General features: G+C 32.4%; 1 protein-coding gene across 1 annotated transcript; it reads right to left on the reverse strand.

The window, feature by feature from the left end:
• Positions 1-8,282: 8,282 nt before the first annotated feature.
• Positions 8,283-10,926, reverse strand: LOC114191212. Its single transcript, XM_028080390.1, has 8 exons — positions 10,768-10,926; positions 10,384-10,651; positions 10,206-10,302; positions 9,998-10,119; positions 9,841-9,925; positions 9,185-9,305; positions 8,640-8,717; positions 8,283-8,567 (listed from the first exon to the last, which is right to left on the reverse strand). Exons 1-8 carry the CDS (start codon positions 10,924-10,926, stop codon positions 8,283-8,285), a joined length of 1,215 nt encoding a protein of 404 aa, XP_027936191.1.
• Positions 10,927-22,051: the final 11,125 nt, after the last annotated feature.

Consider the following 22,051-nt stretch of genomic DNA (forward strand, 5'->3'; position numbering starts at 1 on the left):
GAAGAGGCTCTTTTATATATTATATTACATTATATATATATATATATATATATATATATATATATATATATATATATTATATTTATATTTATATTTATAAAGAGTAAAGAAGCAATACATAAAGAAATGCTAATAATTAATAATACCTTGTCTATGACATAAATTTGGTGAGAATATATCAACTTATATAAAAAATACAAAAATATATTACTTCTTTTTATGAAAAAAAAATATTATAAATTATCAATTTAAATTATAAATTACAAAGAAATAATATATATATATATATATATATATATATATATATATATATATATATATAAATACATTTGAAAATTTGAAAGAACCAATACATTAAAAAAAAGAATGTAATCCCAAGAACTACAAGCATCAAAAGACAGTATTTGACCGTATCAAAACCACTTGATAAAGTAAATAAAATAACAATTAAAAAATAAAAATCAAGTAAATATGGAATGAAGATTAAATTTAAAAAACTGATGCGCACAAGATTGAAAGAATAAGAAAACATGTTAAATAAAAATAAAATGTGATAAACTGATGTGCACAGGAAATGATTGGCACTAAAGGCTTGGATATTTACCAAGGTAACCAATCAATAAATAGCTGTTTGTGAATAATGTATGTGTGACCATCCAAGTGCTCCACCACATTCCCCTTGTAGAAACACAAATCCCTCCGGCCATCCAACAATTAATGTGTTTTAAGGACAATAGTAACAACTTCCATACTAAATAAATTACTAAAGCAATGTTGGTTTATAAAATTGTATCATAATCAAATTGCTTACTACTATGATGCTATAACTTAACATGTACTATTAAACGTTTTTGATTTGCAGTTCATTGAATTTTTTCTTTTCAATGGAAGAAACCTATTTCACCTAGGCCTATCCATGATCATTAGACATAAAATGATACGATCTATGCTCAATGTCAAGTTAAAAATTCTGCGCAATCTTGTTACAAAATTCTGCTCTGGTTTTTATTTGCTTGGCTTTTATACACTTTTCATTTTGTTGTAAAGTCATAATTCCTTCTACATCCAATCACCGAATCTTAAGAATAACAATGATGATATAGTAAAATTTGATAGAAGTAACATGCCAATATGTTGTGATGATGAAATGCTAATAAAACATAAATGTCTTGCTAATAAAACAATGCTGGAATATCACAATGCAACTAATGAACTTACTTTGATCTTGAAGGGCCAAGAGACATAAGAGTATGGAAAATGGCTTCTGAAGTTCCATCAACCACACCAACAACCATTATTGCAGGATGATCATCATATTTATGCAGAAAGGGCGATATTAAAAAAATCATATTTCTACTCCAAATATAAAAAATAGTTACTAAGATCAAATTCTGCCAACCTTTCCACCAGAATTCCTGTCTTTTGATTCCTTGAATAGTCATAAACCTTCATTATGCAACCATAAAATTATTCATACCACTTTTACCCAGATGTAGTACTTATGTGAAATTTTAAAACAACTTTTACAAAACAATGACAACTCAAACAGTAGAAGAAACTATTTTGGTGAGTCTAAAAGGATGGTACCGTAAAAATAATCAAAAGATCACGCATCAACTATATCACCAAAACATAGATCAAATATAAAAAATTAGATCACTACCTAAAGGATTGCCATCTCCTCTTAGAACAACCTACAACATCATCTCCTCCATCGGGCACACCCTATAAAGTTCACATTAATAACATAATTCTTCATTCGAAACAGTTCCACTTCAGGCTTAAAATATTTCAGATCGCATACTTTTAACGATGCTTCATGGAAAGATTGAATATGCCTCGCCGCTTCTTCGGGACAGCTTGCTCCTAAATGCACAACACTCGCACTTAGCAATTCAACGACATAATTTCAAACATAAAATCTTTACATCCTAAACATAACATTGTCCTCACCTTTAACTAATCATTGTGATTTGAAGTGTTGTAGAGACTAAAAATGAAAAAAAAACCTGCAATCAAGACAACGAATGAGCATGATGCGTACAGAAAACGAACTTCAACCTGTTGCGCACAAGAAATTGAAAGAATAAGAAAACATGTTAAATAAAAAAAATGTGCATAACCTTGATTTAAGTGTAGTAGCTTTGAACAATCTGGATCCACTACTACGTCTTTACTCTGCAATAGAACAATCTAATGGAAGAGAATGAACGGTAAAAAAACCCAAAAAAATGAACGAAAAAAAAAGTAGAGAAATTTGGATCTACTACTGCGTCTTTACCCTGCAATACAACAATCTAATGGAAGAGAATGAATGGTAAAGAAAAACCCAAAAAAATGAACGCAAAAAAAGGAGAGAAATCCATATCCATTACTACGTCTTTACTCTGAAATACAACAATCTATCGCGTCTTTACTCTGCAATACAACAATCTACTGTGTCTTTACTCTGCAATACAACAATGTAATGGAAGAGAGTGAACGGTAAAAAAACCTAAAAAAACCAACGAAAAAAAAATAGAGAGATAGACATACACATCGAGAGAGATTCATGAGAAGAGACAATGAACCAGAGTAAGAGATTGAGGTTTAGAGGAAGAAAATAAGAATGGAATTTTAGGACATTTAGGGTTTATGTGGTTGGAATGAGAATGAGACGATGGTTGAAAATATATAGTGAGAATGAAGAAGTGGACGACTAGGGTTTACGTGGTTGGATGAGAAGGAGACGGTGGTTTGTAAACAAAATGAAGAATTGTTTGAAAAAATTGGACACATGTAAGTTTGAAAACTTGCCAGATGTCACATTTTCAAGTGCCCAAAAGATTTCTATTTGTAGTTAAAAATTGCCATTTTGCTTTTCGTGGTTGTTTGAATTTTTGGCACTTTGTGCTACCTTGAATTGTATTATTAATAGATTTTGAAGGATAAAAGTAATTAAAATATTAAAGTTGATCATAATTAACTAACGTAAAATAGTTATAGATATGGCTTCTAATTATTAGAAGCAACAAAATTAGGATGGTAAAAGTCTTACAAACAAAATAAAAACATAGTACTTTAAAAGTTCTAGAAAAACCATACATAATATCAAAAGTAAACTGAAAAAAAAAAGTGCAATATTAAAAATTGAATTTTTTTTTGACGTAGACTTTGATCTTCTTCTTTGTCATTTTTTGTCACCTACAAACACAAGAATATCACCTTCTTTCAACCGATTGAATGTGCAGAAGTCCTTCCATCCCTTCCCAATCTTACTTGACTTCTTAGGTGAATTACGAAGCACAAGCTTACATTGAACAATGAAAGTGTTGTCACGCCCCTGCAATCCCAACCTCCTGAATCTACGTTTTTGAACGTAATCTGCAAAATCAGATTGTAGGTCCTGAAAAAAGAACTAAATAAGTAACAAAAAAAATATATAAACAAAATAACATATAAAACAAAAATATAAAATCACAAAGTTCACCAGATGGCTGACTTTTCATTGAGATTTTGTCAATTTCACTCTAAAAAGATGTTTTTTTCGCAACCGAATTAGGTTTGAAAGAAACTTCTGCACAGTCGATATTGTACATGTTGGAGAATACAGTGATCTGGAAGGTTGAGTTGCCAACATATCTAAATAAAATTTGATGGATATGTTGCAATTTATAAAAAACTCTTAGGCTAGACCAACCATCAGTGAACACGGGATGATTCACATCCATATTAAAAGTTAACTGATGTTGATTCCCTTGAATATCTTCCAACTGCCAAACTAGTCCTAATTCTTGACCAAACATAGCAAAAAATATTGGATCAACATGACCGAACTCCTAATGAGACAAAAAATAGAAAGAAGGGTCAAAAACATCAATAAGACAAATATTAAACTGATCATGAAAGCAAAAAGATTTCAATCAAGGAATAAAAAATGCATGGGTGATGTAAGCAAAAAAAAAATCGAGATAGATGAAACATGCAAAAAAAAAAAAGAGAAAGTCGTTAATTTGAACGATTATTGAAGAAAGTTTCCATCTTTAGAAAAATAAAAATAGTAGGTAAGATTTGCAGCAAAGTAAAAATAAAACTTGTCTTATGAAAGCAAAAAAATGTCGACATACATCAAAAATTCATCAAAATAAGAATATGTCATCGATTTGAACAATTATTGAAGAAAGATGACATTTTGATAACAAAAGAACATAAGAAGTAAGATTTCCAACAAAAGTAAAAAAAATGCATGGATAATGAAAGAAAATATAGTTTGACATACATGAAGCATGGAAAACAAAAAGAAAAAGTCGACCTTTGAAAGATTATTGAAGAAAGTTTAAATTTTTAGAAAGAAAATCGAGAATAAGTAAGATTGTCAACAAAGTCAAAACAGAAATGCATGGTTTTGAACGAATAAGATGGATGGAAGAGGCAATGTGTTACGAATTAAACTTTTGTAAAAAACAAACAACAAAGAATTCACAAAGAACATACTTTTTGAACTTTTTGTAAAGTAAATGTACTTGATTATGAACAAAATGAAACGTAGTGAACCTTCCTAAAGTTTTTCTGGCAGCCACACTCACAGAGGAATCCATGGAAGCAGGTTCAGGGGAGTGACTTTTCTGTTTCCTTGATTGATAATAAACCAAAAACTTGATGGATAATAAGGCAAACAGACGGTTATATTGATTTTAATTAAAATAAAATCGTTTATAAAAAAATCATATATTATTGAAAAAAGATTTTGAAAACTAAATTTAAGCTATCCAGTAACTTAGATATCGCTTATTTTGAAATTATAACTACAAGATATGATTCTTCATTTCATAATTTTTTCACAGCAATAAACTATTAAGGAATACAATATTTAAAAATATTTATAAATTATTTTTCATAAACTATAAATAATTTTCATAAAATATTTAAGTCATATGTATATTTTTTACAAATAAAAATAATAATCAAAAGTTGAAAGAGTAATACAAAATAAAAATAATAATTAAAAGTTCAAATAGTAATAAAAAATATTAAGAAAAACATATAACTAATTAAATAATGAATAAAAGTGAATATTATATATATATATATATATATATATATATATATATATATTTATTTATTTATTGTATTTATAAATAACAAAAATAAACATTCATTTAAAGTTATTTAAATTAAAAATAAAATCTTTAAAGTTAAAGCACTTAACGTGAAAACAAAATAGACAATTTTTTAAAAATTTCTAAGGGTAATCAACGTAACACCCCATTTAATTTAATATACAAAATTAAAGGAAACGTTACAAAAAGATAACATAATAGCGCAGTCCTGGAGTTTAAAACTCAACTCCTTACAATCCAAGGCACACCACGATGCCCAAAAGAACACTGGATAAAAAATTTACAAAGAAAGTATGTAGATCCAAGGACAAATAAGTACATGGGCCTTAGCCCTAAAGAAAAGCCCAATAACGAAACTAAAAACCAGCCCATGCAGATTATGCAACGGAACCATCACCTCGCTGTTGCGCGCGGGTGTTCCTCGCATCTGCTCACATCGACAAGTTGATGATCATCGCAAAAGAAAGTACCACACAGCAGAACACACAACAATAAAAGGAGGGTAAGCTAGAGCACAAAAGATTTCATCCATTAGATCATATATAATTTCACAATATCATACACTCAAATCAACCAAGCATGTTATGACTTTTCAGGCATTACACTACGACACGACTCGACTCATCCAGATACGTATAACCTGGTCGGATTCATTGGATGCTTGCACTTGTGGTGGATACCTCTGGTCACCCCCGAGCTATGTGTTACAAGTGTTACAATGAATCAATTTCCCTCACCACAAGGTTAGCCCTTAATGAATTTCAGGCCTCTTACTACTCTCACCATAGGAGTCAGTCCGCTCTAGGTGAGACTAACTGACTCCTTAGAGTGTGAGGATGCAACCTTACCTTGAATCCTTACCTAGTTATACAGATGGGGCACCACCATGGACACCCACTAATAGGGGCCATGGAATTACGTCACCACTGAAGCACGACCCTGAAAGTCTCACTTAGAGACCCTAAGGATTTACGCACTGACACGGACTAAACATGCTCAACCAATCAAGAAGAAATTCATCATACAAATTAATACATACACCTCGCATACTAGTTATTCATAATCCATTCCTTTCCTTTTTCCAGTGAACTCATACCAGTTCATCATTCTCAACCAAAATAGTGGAATTGCATCTCATGCCAATGCCATGTCAATTCGATACCAACCACCTCATTCCTTTCACATGCGAAGGTTCACACCCAAATCCATCATTCATAATTCATGGTCCACATCACTCATGCATATTGAATTGTCTCATGCATTTAACAGAATAATCAACACCCAAACAAGCATAAATCAATTCGGAATTTCAGAAATAACCACATAAACACACTGTCTTGCCCAGCTCCTCGCTCAGGTCGAAGGGCCTCGCTCAGGCGAGAGGCTCTCGCTTAGGCGAGCCCCGTTCGCCTAGGCGAGGGCTCAAAAAAGGAAGCAAGAGCTCACGCGGGATCTTGCTTAGGCGAGACCCCTCTCGCCTTGGCGAGATGCTCGCTCGCTCAAAAGCTGAGCTGGTCGCCTGAGCTACTCTTTCGCGCAAAAGGTTCTGGGCGAGTCCCTGCCCATCTCGCCTAGGCGAGACTAGCTCGCTTGGGCGAGATTATTAGGTCTCGCCACTGTCTTCCTGCCACAGCCACACATACTAGTCCAAACAATAGATTCATGCGTTCCAAACCAACATAGCATCACACCAACCACATAAAATAGAAACAACAGCCAAACAACATGGAAAAACGGGTTATATGAGTAAGGCCTTAGCTTCCCTACTTGGAAAAAGGCCAACAGTTGGGTTCCTAGTGCGAACAAGTAAGCGCAGCAACTCCTAAGGCGGCTTGGTGAACTGGAAAACACAACGACAAAGTGGCACGAAATACTTAGTACGACTCTAGTCAGGACTCGAAGCAACTGAGCTAAAACAAGAAGGTGTGGAATGGGATGCAACTTACATGGAACGAAACTGGCTCGAACAAGAGTGACGGAGCTTCAAGGCTGAACCCTAGCGGAGTGATGGCTGCGGCTCTAAGCACCAAGGGAGTGGGTTCTGAAAGTGCACAGTGAAACAATTAGGGCAGAGTTAGGGTGGTTTTATCCTTTGGGCCAGCCCCCTAGGTCCAACAGCTTAAAAGTAGCCCTTAAAACTTTAGGGTAGAAAATTGGGCTTTACAATCATTACATTAACAAAATAAAAAAGATAATTTATGATTAAGTTATTAAGTTTTTTTGTGAAATTTAAGAAAAACTTAAGAAAATAAAAATAAACTTTGATTCTTTACATGGAAAGTTATTTAGGTTTATTGCTTGGTTGATTAAAAACGAAGCCAGTACATTGGGTATAAAATAAATTTTAAAATTTTAATAATTTTTGTTTCTTTGTAGGCAAGACAATAAAAAAATAAATTTGAATATATATATATATATATATATATATATATATATATATATATTATGAGCAGAAATTACAATATTCATTGTAAAATGTATTAATCAATCACTGAAAGGAGAATTGTGTAAAATATTTGATGAAGCTAGAATGGTTTTTAAGACATTAAATAAGTTTTATATGTTGCGAAACCAATAATGTAGTTGAAAAATCTTCAGATACATAAAAAGTTAATCACTTTCATGTAGCTAGCATGATAATGTACTTAACATAAAAAATAATATCAACACTTTGACATTCAGCTAGCAAAATATACTCAAGTTTAAAAATAACCATAGACAACAAAAGTATCTATATTTTTTAGAAATATATTTAAAAAATGTACACAAATACTGAAAGGATACAAATTTTTATAACACAATACACAAATAAAAAACCCAAGGAATTAACTCTGGTCAACTTACTTCCTTTCGTGTAGCTAGCATGATTATGGTGTTGACAATGTAAAATAATATCAACACACTTTGATTGAGCTAGCAAATTGTGACTGTAAACATAGAGTACAAAATTAAGAATAATAAGCTTGAAATCTTTTCAGAATTGAGCAATATTTAATGTAGTTCATAATTAAATAAAAAGATACTTGAAGTCAATGTTTTCAAAATAACAACATAAGGACAACAAAAAATATTGGTCATGAGTACAAATACTTAAAAGCAGCAAATGTTTTCCAAAAAAATAACATAACCAACATAAAACACCAAATAAAGTCTATTACAATTTTTAGTTTGAAATGACAGAAATCACTTTTCAATCTTGATATTCAACATTTTCACTGGAATCTTCTTATTTTCTTGAACCATAGATCGAATATGTCTTTTAAGTGCTGGGACAGGTGGTTGAGTAGCCAAGTGAAGATTGTCCAGATGAGATGATTCTTTGCGGGTTAACTCATCAATTTCAACATCAATTACAACTTTATTATTCAACGATTCCTTTGCAGAAACATGGCTTGATACTATAGTGTTCAAATGATCACTTAGAGTCTCAACATCATTTGATTCTTCTGTGAATTTGATAAGCAAATCCTAAAAATAAACTTCAAAAAGTTAGCATATACAAAGCTTTACAAAAAAAGTAAAATTGTAATCTTCAACTACCTCTGCAATGGAATCAGATGAGATTTGATTTGTTAGGTCATTTACTTTGCTTTCTTCTTCATTTGCAGAGTAGAGATCCTAAAATTTTTTTCCAATTAAAATAAGATTACAATTAAAGCCAAATATAAGATAAGACGTAAAAAGAAGTAAATAAGATCTTACCAAAGACTTTACTTCAACATTAGTAAAGCTTTCAATGACTTTTTCATCCATGCACACTTTTTTAACTCTGAATGATTGTTCAAATTTGCTATTATAATCATTCTTGCACTCAACTTTGAACAGATAGGTCTTATTAATTAGGACTGCAAACTCTTTAGGCAAGTCTCCAGCAATAGTGTTTTATTAAAAAAAGTATAAATATAAATGATGTAACTTAATGAAAAAGCATTACTGTAGATAACAATAATGATTTAAATAATTGGAAAAGAAGTACCAAATATAGAATAGGAAAATATGTATTCTGAATTACTTTGAAAATCAAACAAAACATTTAAGTTAAATGTCAACAATATAAGCATAATTGATTACATATGAAACTTAACCTTGTCTTGTAAGTCAAGAATATCATAGCATGATTTCTTCAACATTGCACTTGCATCACGATCAAATACAACAAAAGTTGTAGAATCCGTAGCATCAATTACACTAAGTTTAAGTTTATACCTAAAAAAAACATTAAAGACATTATGAACATTATTAATTTTTTATAATATTATATTCATAAAATCTGAATTCTGAAGATTAATAATATTACCTAGGTGTAACCTTAATGACATGTTTGTTACACTTTTCACAAAAAAACATTTTGGAATCAGGATAGACTGCTTTGTGCCAGATACATGTTGTATACCACACATCATCATGATCTAGCACATGTTTGATAGTAGCCTTTACTATAAAAGTACTTTCTGAAAAATAAATAATGCAACAATATGAATAAAACTATGAACGGTAATGAACAAAAAATATTTATGTGCAACATAGAGAAAAATATTTGAACCTGCTTAAAATCTTTGAGACCTTCAATTGAACTCCTAGGATGCAGTTTAATGAAATCATCTTCTAAACTAACTTTAGAAGACTGACAAAGTTGGGTAAGAGGTTGAGAAGGAGATTCAGTACTATCCCACATCTTACAAAAAAATATCTTATATATATATCTATAAACAAAGATAAATAGCATGTAAAATGTACTTACATTTTTTTCAACTTCGTTGCATCTTCAACATCACAGTTAAAAATTATCTTCGTATAGTTCATATAGTTTTGAATAGAAACTTTATCTACAAAATACAACATGTCAAAAACAATTTAAAAAATTAATACAACTGTAATAATCAATCAAAGTTAGTTACCTTGTAAGGTCTTCACTTTGCAATAATGTAAAGCAATGACAACATGTTGATCCTCTCCAGAGGCCAAAAATGCTTTTAACAAATCAACATATTGACCAAATAAAGTACACTCCAATCGCAAACTATTGCATGTTAAACATCAGATAAAAGAGAAACAGATGAAATCAATAAAAAAGAAGAACACCAGTAAAGAAGAACATCCGCTTACCCATAAGCTTCAATAAGGATGACATTCATTTTGGTCTTCTTACCACCTTTCTCTAGCTCTCTCTCTGTTCCAACACCAGTAAACATTCCAATGACATCTACAGAAAAAGGAAACAATAACAAAAAAAAACATTAATGAAAAGTTAAACGCAAAGAAAAAAAAACAAAAATATACTTACTAACTAAGTAATCTGTGTCAAAACCAGCAGCTTTGATGGTTGAAAAAGGGGTGTATGCAGTTCTAGTTTTCGGAACTAAGGTACTTTCAACCATATTGACCTTAGTTGCAAATTGGAAGTTGATCTTATAGGCATGATTTGTAGTTCTATAAGAACCACCATTACATGAAACACTAAAAGATTGAATGGTGTAAACCTTATCCTCTTTGATTTTAGTCTGAAATTTGTATATCAATGTGCGTCTAACATATGCATGGATTAGGACACCCTGCACAAACAGTTTCATAAATCACATAATAAAATCATATTGAAACTTCAAAAAAAAAACTACAAAAATTAGGAAAAGTAAGAAAATAACATGCGTTTATAGTATTAGGAGGGTACCTCTTTGTCTTGAAGAACAATTTCCATGGAAAATGGAGATTTTCCTTTTGTGTAATCTTCAATAAACCATAACCTTACCACTCTTGCAACGATATTCCAGCTTTCCTTCTTCGGGTTGAGTTCTTGTAAGGAGTGGGTGTGTTTTTGGACAACAGACATGATGAAGGATTATCTTGTTTCTTTTTAAGATTATTGAATATGGTGTGAGTTGATTAAGAAAGCTAAGTGAAATCCCCACTGGACATTAAGATAGCAAGCTATCTAGATGTGAAGGTTCCTTTCACAAAGCTCAAGAGAAGAAGATGATGGATTGATTCAAAATAAAAAGGAAATGGAAAGCACATAAACCATAGAAAACCAAGAACAATTAAAGGAAGAAGAAAACATAAAATGGAAAGGAAAGAAATGGTAAAAATGTGAGAAGCACGCCACTAGAAGGCTAGGTTAGAAGCCATGGCAACCTTGAAGATGAGTGGATGTGTGCCGCCACTTGCTATGCAAGATAAGTCTTAAAAGTATTCACTCCCAAGGGAGGAAACTCTCACAAATGGTTGAGACACAAGAGTGTTTTTACTTCAAAATGTTCAACCCTTTTACATGTCTAGGAGCACCCGTTATATAGAAGAGTTTAGGGGCCTCTAAGAAAATAAAAGATACCTAAGGATGTCTCTACAAAAACCTAACCCTAGCTTCTAGAAACTAGGTCAAATAAGGTTACAAAAAATGAGAGACAAAAGAGCTAACTATGGTGTGTGCAAGGCTAATTTCGTTCTAGCACAAAGGAGACAAAGAATGTGTCTCATATGTCTCCAAAATGTGGCCAAAGTGTGCTAAAAACAAAGGAGACCAAAGGTACATGGGTACACTTGTTTTATGCCTTTTACTTTATGCTTTATGCCTTTGCTTTACTCTCTCCTCCACATGATTTATGCTCCCCAATCACCATGCGCCACCTAGCATTGGTTTCTTACTCCTAATTAACCTACAAAGCAAATAAACATAGATTAGCATGTTGGCTTAAGTCAAGTCAACTATAGTCAACAAGTCAAACCTAGTCAAAGTTCAACAAGTCAACTAAAGTTGATTCAACTAAGTCAACTTAAGGAATAAAAAATAACAAACACAAATGAAAGGGATGAAGGATTAGTGAACTTCCTTTCTAAACATGCTTAGTCTTCTTAAGCATGTGCCTTCATCCTTGGTTGGGGTCAATCCTTCATGAAGACATGGTGTAAGGAATGGGGGAAATTAGACAATAGTGAAAGAAGGAAGGTCTGGAGACATGTATTTGTACAAAACAAAAACACATGAGTGAATTTTAATTTGAATTTTACATTAAATTAAAATTAAAATTGGAAGATCATACATAATAAATAACATCATACGCATGCTCTGGTTTTGGTTTCACAAATTTAGAAAAAATCGGGAAAAGCAAAAGCACTTTTTTGACATGAGTAAAGATATTTACTAAAACCATACGTATACTGTGGTTTTGGTTAACCAAATGGAGTAAAAATTAGGAAAAGTGACTGCCAAACATATAAAGACCACAGAAGAAACCAAAAGCTCTTTTTCACATGGCTCAATGTTGTGCAAGAAAAGGAAAAATGGTAGAGAGCAGTACAAAAAGAAAACCTACAACAAAAAGGTTGAAAAATAATCGGAAAAAAGAAATAAAGATCTGATTTCAAATGAAGATGTCGTTTGAACATTTGAAAAAAAGGAAATTATGAAAACAACACAAAGAAGAAAAAGGAAAGAACTCACCTAATGGAAACAGTAACATAAATGTTGTAACGTAGATGAAAAAGGAAAGAACTGACCTGATGTTTGCATATCAATAGAGAAACATAAGATATAAAAAAACCTACATAAAATAAAATAAACATAAGGTTAAAAATCGTGGAAAGGTACGACAATTTAAAATTTTTTAAATAATATAAATAAGAAAATCGTTTCGAAAAAGATCACGTCAACAAACAATTAATTACAAAATAATTATTTAAATTTAACAAACAAATTATAGAGATTGTACAAAAATAATACCTATTAAGAGTGTATTTAGTAAAAGTATGTTGATTTTTATCGGTATAGAAAAAGTTATACAAAAAGATATAAGATATATGAAGAAGTGATTTTAATATTATTGACATATGATATTTACTATTATGCTACAATGTAAGTGTAGTGAAAAAGCAAATGATAGCATGGACATATTTTGTCTAATCTATTAATTCTGATATACAATCCCATCGAGAACTTTTGTTCTTACTTTGAACTTCTGAAGCATGAAAATTAGCATAGTAGCTGGCCATCTTTTTTGAATAAAATTGCTTCCTTTTTTTCGGAATTGCAACACTGCCTAATACAACAATGTCAACTTTGTTTGAAATCAACATATCTGAGTAATACAAGTAAAAAAAATACATAATTGAGTAAACCACCAAAATAACATATATAAAAAAAATTAACTGGATTTAAGTGATAACCTCTCTTCATCAGAAGTCAATTTTGTAATGAAGGGAAAGTAATAGCAACTATAAAAACTCCATAACAATGTAATCAGTGTTTAATGTATAACAACAATGACACATAAAAAAACAAAACATCAAAATAAAAATGTCATCACAAAATCTTTTTCGTCTCTTCATGAGAATTGAACTTTGCAACAATCTAAACTCCATAACAATGGAAGACATGTTTAATCAAAACATGTGAATCATCAAAACATGTAAATAATAGAATGTTGTACTGCAATATGCTTTAGAGTAAAACATAAGCTTGATACTCTAAAAAGAAACAACAGAGAATAAATGTAAGATTTATATGCTAAACAACCAATCCCACTTTAGGTTTGCTAGTTTTAATTTATTGTCTTGAATGCATATACAAATGAAGATAAATCCATTAATAGTGAAGCATTTCCTTCTACAATTAATAAGCACCTTTCTCAGGTAATAGAAACCAATAAAAGATTACACAAGCCACAAAACAATAATTTTCAAACAGTATTATGGTGCCAAGAAATCAACAAACACAAGTCATGCATGTGAAAACAAACTTATAATTATATCTTTGAATCAACAATACAACAATAACAAAAATCAATACAACATATTAAAGGCATTCCATTATCAATTTAATTCAACTATGGAATCTGCTTTTGAGTTTTATTACCTTTAAAATTTGGTTAGCATTATCAACTACTTCTTGGACTCTGCTTATCTCAATGCAATATTCAGAACTAATTCACATGATTTGCTTATTAGTTAAGTTGGCCACAGTTTCTGCAAGAAATTGTGAAAATGCAGGTCTTGGCCACAGAAATTATGAATGCATTTAAACAAAAATAAACCTGAAATCTTTGCATTTCTTGAAAGTTGAGGTCCAATCAGATCAAACTTCAACACACATTAAGAATAAAAGCTCAAATTACATCCTGGATGGAGAAAAGTAATTTTATCAAACATCATAATAATATTTAGAATATTTCTGTGATATGTTTTACACACAGAAAGAAAGAAGTGGTCGCTTACTTGTCATCAAAAACTAGAATCCGCAATCCTCGTCATGATAAAGGTATCTTCTTAGAGTATCTACCTCGGCCTTGCCTCCTGTAAAGACTTCTTGTATCTTATTCTTTGTTAGTGAAGGCATAAACCAAAAAAAAATCTACAAAAACAATGTACACAAACAAAAAAAAACCAAAACCTGAGTTAGAAGAAACAAAAAAGAAATGTAAACAAAGCTGCAATCATTGAGATTCAGAAAAGAAAAATTTAGGGTTTCAAAATGAAAAGTGAAGAGATCAAAATAGAAAGTATGATTCGAAGAAGATATGAGAAAGAAATGGTAGGGTTTGAGGCGACAAAGAAGTGGAGAGGGTTTGAGTCGACAGAGACGTCGATAGGGTTTTAGGCAGTAGAGAGGTCGAAAGCGTTTGAGACGAAAGAGAGGTGGAAAGCGTTTGAGGCGGAAGAAAGGTCAAGAGCATTTGAGTCGGAAGAGAGGTGGAGAGCGTTTGAGGCGGAAGAGAGGTGGAGAGAGTTTGAGGCGGCAGAGAGGTGGATAGGGTTTGAGGCGGCAGAGAGATGGAGAGTGCGAAAGACAGGGTAGGGTTCGAGAGATGAAAAGTGAAGAGAGTTTTTGAAAAAAGTGAGAAAGAGTGGTTGAGAAGACACGTGTAAATATTTCTTTAAGAGGTAAAAAATTTTGAATTCTAAAATGAAAGAATGCCTTAGAAGATGACACGTGTAAAATTTTGCTTTTTGTGATCCTTTCAATTGTATTATATATATATATATATATATACACACACACATATATACACACACACACACACACACACACACACATATATATATATATATATATATATATATATATATATGGGACACCTTTGTTTTTAGCACACTTTGGTCATTTTTGGAGACATATGAGACACCTTCTTGGTCTCCTTTAGTGTTAGAATGAAATTAGCCTTGCACACACCATAATTAGCTTTTTTGTCTCTCATTTTTGTAACCTTATTTTGACCTAGTTTCTAGAAGCTAGGGTTAGGTTTTTGTAGAGACATCCTTAGGTATCTTTTATTTCCATAGTGGCCCCTAAACTCTTCTATATAAGAGGTGCTCCTAGACATGTAAAAGAGTTGAACATTTTGAAGTAAAAACACTCTTGTGTCTCAATCATTTGTGACAGTTTCCTCCCTAGGGAATGAATACTTTTAAGCCCTATCTTGCATAGCAAGTGGCAACACACATCCACTCATCTTCAAGGTTGCCATGACTTCTACCCTAGCTTTTTAGTGGCGTGCTTCTCACATTTCTACCATTCCTTTCCTTTCCATTTTATGCTTTCTTCTTTCTTTAATTATTCTTGGTTTTCTATGGTTTATGTGCATTCCATTTCCTTTTTGTTTTGAATCAATCCATCATCTTCTTCTCTTGAGCTTTGTGAAAGGAACCTTCACATCTAGATAGCATGCTATCTTAATGTCCAATGGGGATTTCACTTACCTTTTTTAATCAACTCACACCATATTCAATAATCTAAAAAAAAAAACAAGATAATCCTTCATCAATATATATATATATATATATATATATATATGTATATATATATATATATATATATATATACATGGTTGTTTCTCCAAGCAAGGTGGTGCAAAGCAAGGTGGAGAACCTCAATGGATGTGGAAGCTTGATGGAATGGTTGATAGGGTGCGCATATGGTGAAAGGTGGAATGGTGTTTTGGGTGCTCTGAAGAGAAGTTGGGTCAACTCAAGAGGAATGTGGCTAGAGGAACCTAAAGGGGATGCTCTAAACTTGACTTTGGAAGCAAGTAAATGGCTAAATATTTTGACAACATTTCATTACTAATCTCAAAGTGATTTTTTACAATGGGAGAAGGCCTTTACTTATAGGTCAAGAAACCATAAAATGTGTCCCCAAAAAGGAGAAACAAAATCCTAATTATTAACTTGGGGACCAAGGGAGACAATGTGCCAATGATGCCTTTCCAAATAGCAAGAGAATGTGTCTCACAAAAGAGAAGAAAAAGAAACTTGGAGACTCCTCCTCCTAAGGGGCTCACATGGGTGATAAAGCCTTTTAGTCACGTAAGACCTTAGTAAAAATCTAAATTTCCCCTAAAATGCAATATAGGGCCAACCTTGGTATCAATCCTTGAAAACAACAATTTAGATATGTAAATGCTTGTATATAAATTGTGGTGGGGAGAATTTAACTTGTAAACTAATCTAAACTATATGCTGATATGTAATGCATGAATTAGAACATAATCTACTTCCTAATTTAACTAGAACTACATGAATAGGATGAATGGATGAATGTAATAAAAGTAATAGATTAAGGTATTTACAATGAAAGCATGTAGAACTTGAATTAAATGATTAAAAGCCACTAATACATGTATTTTAAATTAGACAAAACCTAAAGAAGTGAAAAAGATCAACTAAAATCAACAAATTTGCAATTTCATACAAAAGAGTGGTATGTTCATGTGTAAACACATGGCATATTTGAATTTTGCTATGAAAGGAAGTAAAAGATGAAGTAATAATGCAAAACACTTTAGTTTGACTCTAATTGAATATAGAAATTAAAATGAATCCAATTGATGAACTACACACAAAGATCACAAAATTAGAACCCTAGGTACATGAACATTGATGCTACGCAGATTCAAAATCGCATTTGTTTGTTTGATATTTTTGAATTAGTTACCAATGCTTCAAAACAACTTGAGGAATGAATAAGAACTTAACACGAGCACAAGCACAAGCTTAAAACGCAAAATCAAAATTTACGAATCCTAGGTTAACTAACATTAACAAGTAAAAAGAATTACCTATCTAAGTGTTTGGTTCAATGATCTTGATTAACAACACGAATTTGAAAGTGAAAATAGGTTGATAATTACTTTTTTTAATAATTACTCCTATTGCTAAACCAAATCAATTACAACATACAACCATCAAGAATCATGGAAAAACCAAGAATTCACAATGGCTTAATATGAAGAGCCTTTAACTCTATGTACATCACAAAATCTGTTCCAATTAATCACGTTTGGAAGTGAAGCAGTGCTAAATTATAGTATTTTAGAAACACTAAGTTATAGCCATGAATCCACAACCTAAACCTAGTAAGTTTCGAAAGAAATCTTAATCAAATCATAGAATTGAAGAAAACTTCAAAGAAAAAACATATCAAGGGTATCTCTTGAAGAAGTACTTCATATGGGACTTTCTTATTAGTAACGTTTTTAAATCTATAATTATACTAAAGGGTATATCCTAGTATTGTACACATTATATGCTCTAAATGCTATATTTATTTAAGATGTGGGTATGTAGTGTCAAGATGATGTGGATTCATTTTAGAACTACATATAGCATGATACTTTGAAATTTTCTATGTAATCATTAACTTTTTGGTACATATGTATGGACAATATTTATAACAAAGTATTATCCTAAAATGGGGACCATTTAACAACAAAAATAAGGAAGATTATCATATATTCTAATACAAGAGACTATATGAATTACAAATAGTGGTGAGGAATATTAGGAAGGTATGTAAAGAAGGAAAGCAGGGTGATTGGTTTAACAAAAAATATAGCATGGAAAATAGGATCTTGAAAAATGATAAGGTATTGGAAGGACACATGGGTAGGAAACATACCCTTGAGAGAGAGATATCAAAGGTTGTAGGAGAACTAAAATAATAAGAAAGCAACATTGGAGGTTTTAGGGAGATAGCAAAAAAAAAAAAGTGAGAATGAAGATTGGAATGGAGAAGAGAGAACTTAGAGTGGGAGACTAATATACATTCTCATTGATGTAGGAAATGAAAAATCACACATTGAGGAAGGAACAAGAGGATGAGTGGTATTGGAAGGATGATGAGACATAATGTTACACTGTTAAATCCATTTATAAGTTTTTAAAGGAACAAGGCTAACATTGAAGAAGGAAAAATGTATGACATGGTTTGGAAATTAGTGTTTTATATTGTACACAACACCTAGCATGGAAAATGTTCATAATAGGGTAGTTATGAAGTATAATTTAGGTAAAAAAGGAATCCCTATAGGATGTAAGTTATGTGTAATATATGGAGAGAAGGATGAAAATGTTAGTAATTTATTCTTTACATATAGGATATCAGGGTGTGTTTGGGACATGTGTAACAGTTGGATTAGTGTGACACAATGATAAAGGATTGATCCCTACCAAGGATGATGGCCCATGGCACATGCTTAGAAGAAAGGGAGTTCCTTGATCCCTTCCTTTGCTTTTATTTTCTTTAGTTTAAAATTCCATTAAGTTGGCTTGGTTGACTATTTTTAAGTTAACTTGTTGACCTTGACTTTTGGTTGACTTTTTGACTCAAAAGATTAGCTTAACCTTAAACCAACATGCTAATAAATTCCTTAACTTGCTTTTTAGGAATAAGAAATGAGGAGGACCACATAGGAGACACTTGGCGTCCTAAGGAAGAGAGAGAAGGAACAAGACTTTCTAGAAGCATCTAGAAAGGGGAGGCCCACATGCCTTGGACACCAAGCCTTCTAGAATGTTCTAGAACCTTCCTTTAGGAGCCTTGGCCATGAAGACTTGCCACCTAGATGGCTTGGACGAAAATTCACCCATGTGCACCCTAGGATGACCTACTTTCTAGAACATGCTAGGTTTCTTTTGTAATCCTTTAACTTAGTTGTTTTGCTAAGAGGCCCCTAGACTTGTCTATTTAAGGGGACCTCTAACACTTGTACAAGGGTTGAACATTTTGGAGAATTTATACACTTTGTGTTTCAACCTTTTGTGAGAGTATTCCTCCTTAGGGAGTGGAGTTCTTTCAAGCCTTATCTTGCCTTGGCAAGTGGCGGCATACACCACTCATCTTCAAGGTTGCCATGGCTTCTTCTAGCCTAGCCTTGTAGTGGCGTGAATCCTCCATTCCTCCCCTTTCCCTTGCTTTTCATTTTATATTTCTTTACTCTTCTTGGTTTATATTGTTTCTATTATATGTTTTTCCTTTTAGTTTCTTACTCTCTATCAATCCATCCTCCTCCTCTCTAGAACCTTGGAAAGGAACCTTCACATCTAGATAGCTTGCTATCTTAATGTCCAGTTGGGATTTCCTTGGTTTTCTTAATCAATCATCACCATATTCATTAACCTTCTAAAAGGAACAAGATAATCCTACATCATTTGGTATCTAGAGCTTTGGTTTTCCTTGAATATGGTGTCACTAACACAAAAAAGGCCTTTAACGTCACTCCAATAACGTCTGCCTAAAAAAAGCCCAACGTTAAAAATGCGCGGTGGCATTTTTGTAAATAATGAGACATTTTTAACGTCTGCCCGCTCCACGTCAGACGTTACTTAACGTCTGTTCAAAAACGCCCCGACGTCACTCAAAAAAGGACGTCGGCCCCCAGCTCGACAGACGTCAAGGGACGTCGGACCAGCGTGCGCCAGACGTCACTTAACGTCGGCCCCCCCCACCCCCGACGTCACTTAACGTCGGGCATAACACCCCCGACGATTGAATTTTACAGCTGACAGCTTAGACTCTTAGAACTCTCTGGTTTTGGCAGATACCATCTCCACCACATCTCTCATTCTTTCTTTTATTTTCTTTCCTTCATATCATCATGTATTCCATCAAAGCCATGGAGGGCTAAGCTTTTAGGGTTGATTCCACTGTAATTTCTTAAATGGATTCTGAGGTTAGATGAATTTATATGTTTTGTTATTTTGATTATTGTTGTGGTTTTTGTTTATCTATGTCCTTTGCTTCTTAATCGAATAGAAAATAATGATTTTAAATCTACATGCATGCTAATCATATGAATTAAAAGGTTTTTAAATTAAATTGAGACTTTACTTTGATTTTGTTTAGAAACTTTCATTTGATTAGATAAGTTTTTGCCAATAATTGAGACTTTAATTTGATTAGAGGTAATTACTTTAACTAAAATTAGTCAAGACTTTACTTTCATTAATTAAGTTTTCTATTTGGTAAAGAAACAAAGGAATAGACATGATTAGGCATAGTAAAATTAATTGAGACTGTACTTTGATTAAATTTACTATGGACAATCTAAACAATTCTTACTTTTAATTGAGACTGTACTTTGATTAAAAGTGAGGATGCCAACAAATGAATTGAGTCTTTACATTGATTTATTTGTAAATCAACAACAATAATTAATTTAACAATAATCTCTAGATAACCAATGAAGAATCTTATTTAGAAAAAGCAGTGGAATTGACCTATTTACTATTACTGTGTTTACAATCTTCCGTGTCATTTTCTTTGCATATCAAAACCCCCCTATTTTTATAGTTGCTAGTTTTAAATTGCATTTTTGAGAATCAAATATTTGAGATCAATTCCGTATTCGTTGTGAGACGACTCAGGGTTATCTTAACCCTAACTATTTTCTTCACTACAAACTGGCAATACTGAAGTTGCTAAAGTAGTGGTAATTTGATCGCCTAACGACAGCGATATCAAATTTGGCGCAGTTGCCGGGGAATACGGTTAGTATTTCTTTTATTTTGATTCTGTTTTTATTTATTTTATTTTATTTTATTTTTTATTTTTATTTTTATTTTTTATTTATTTTACGCATATACGTTTGATATAGTTTGTTATTTTGTAGTATCTAGTTTTCTGTTAATATATTCCAAGCAAATTTCTATTTTTGTTTTGATTAAGAATTTCTTTTAAGAAATTTTTTGAGACTAGTTTGGAAAACTCTGTCTAGGAAAGACTTGGTATTTAAGTTGTCCACTGTGACGCACCTCTCTTTCCTGGGAGTAGACCCAACGACATCTTAACTCATTTCTTTCTTGAAATCTTTCTCCAAAACAAGAATAGGAAGAAAAAAAAACACACAGGGAAACACTTTCAGGTGGACTGCATAGTGCATGACTCGGGCCAATCCGGGTCAATTTTATCAACTTGATTCAGAACTTGAAAGGAACTTGCGTAAATCACGTAGGAGACTTGAACTCAGGTGTTCTACTGAAGGAGCACCATCATCATCTGAACCTACCACTGAAAGTGTACCACTAGAATCACCTCCGGTGATTAACATATCTTCTGATCCATCACCTGAACCAGAAATTCAAGAAGATAGAATGGAAGAAAGAACAATAAGAGAGTTGGCTTCGCCGGATGCAGCAATTACACAAAACATGTGCATCCAATATCCAGATGGAGAATGTGAGCTTAAGTCTGGGTTAATCCATCTTTTACCCAAATTCCATGGATTAGCAGGAGAAGACCCATACCATCACTTGAAGGAATTTCATGTTGTTTGTTCATCCATGAGACCTACAACAGTGACAGAGGAACATATCAAGCTTAAGGCTTTTCCATTCTCATTGCAAGATGCCGCTAAGAATTGGTTATACTGCCTTCCGCCAGGATCCATCAATACCTGGGAGACTCTGAAAATATTATTTTTGGAAAAGTTTTTTCCAGCATCTAGAGTTGCTGCTATTCGCAAAGATATTTATGGGATAAGGCAACAAGAAAGAGAAAGTCTTCACGAGTATTGGGAGAGATTCAAAAAGTTGTGTGCTTCCTGTCCTCATCACCAAATAAACGAGCATCTCCTCATTCAATACTTTTATGAGGGATTGAGTATCATGGATAGACAAATGATAGATGCTGCAAGTGGAGGGTCATTGGTGGACAAAACGCCAACAAATGCAAGACAATTGATTGAAAC

Source organism: Vigna unguiculata, chromosome 7, assembly GCF_004118075.2.
Source record: "Vigna unguiculata cultivar IT97K-499-35 chromosome 7, ASM411807v1, whole genome shotgun sequence".
In the NCBI taxonomy this organism is placed as follows: domain Eukaryota; kingdom Viridiplantae; phylum Streptophyta; class Magnoliopsida; order Fabales; family Fabaceae; genus Vigna; species Vigna unguiculata.

Bases quoted from the DNA above. Each gene is read 5' to 3' on its own strand.
- LOC114191212 (XM_028080390.1), bottom strand. From the start codon at position 10,926: ATGTCTGTTGTCCAAAAACACACCCACTCCTTACAAGAACTCAACCCG. The intron at 10,303-10,383 runs GTAAGTATATTT...CTTTTTCTGTAG, and splicing joins TGACACAGATTACTTAGTTA to ATGTCATTGGAATGTTTACT. The intron at 9,926-9,997 runs GTAACTAACTTT...TGTATTTTGTAG, and splicing joins CAAAGTGAAGACCTTACAAG to ATAAAGTTTCTATTCAAAAC.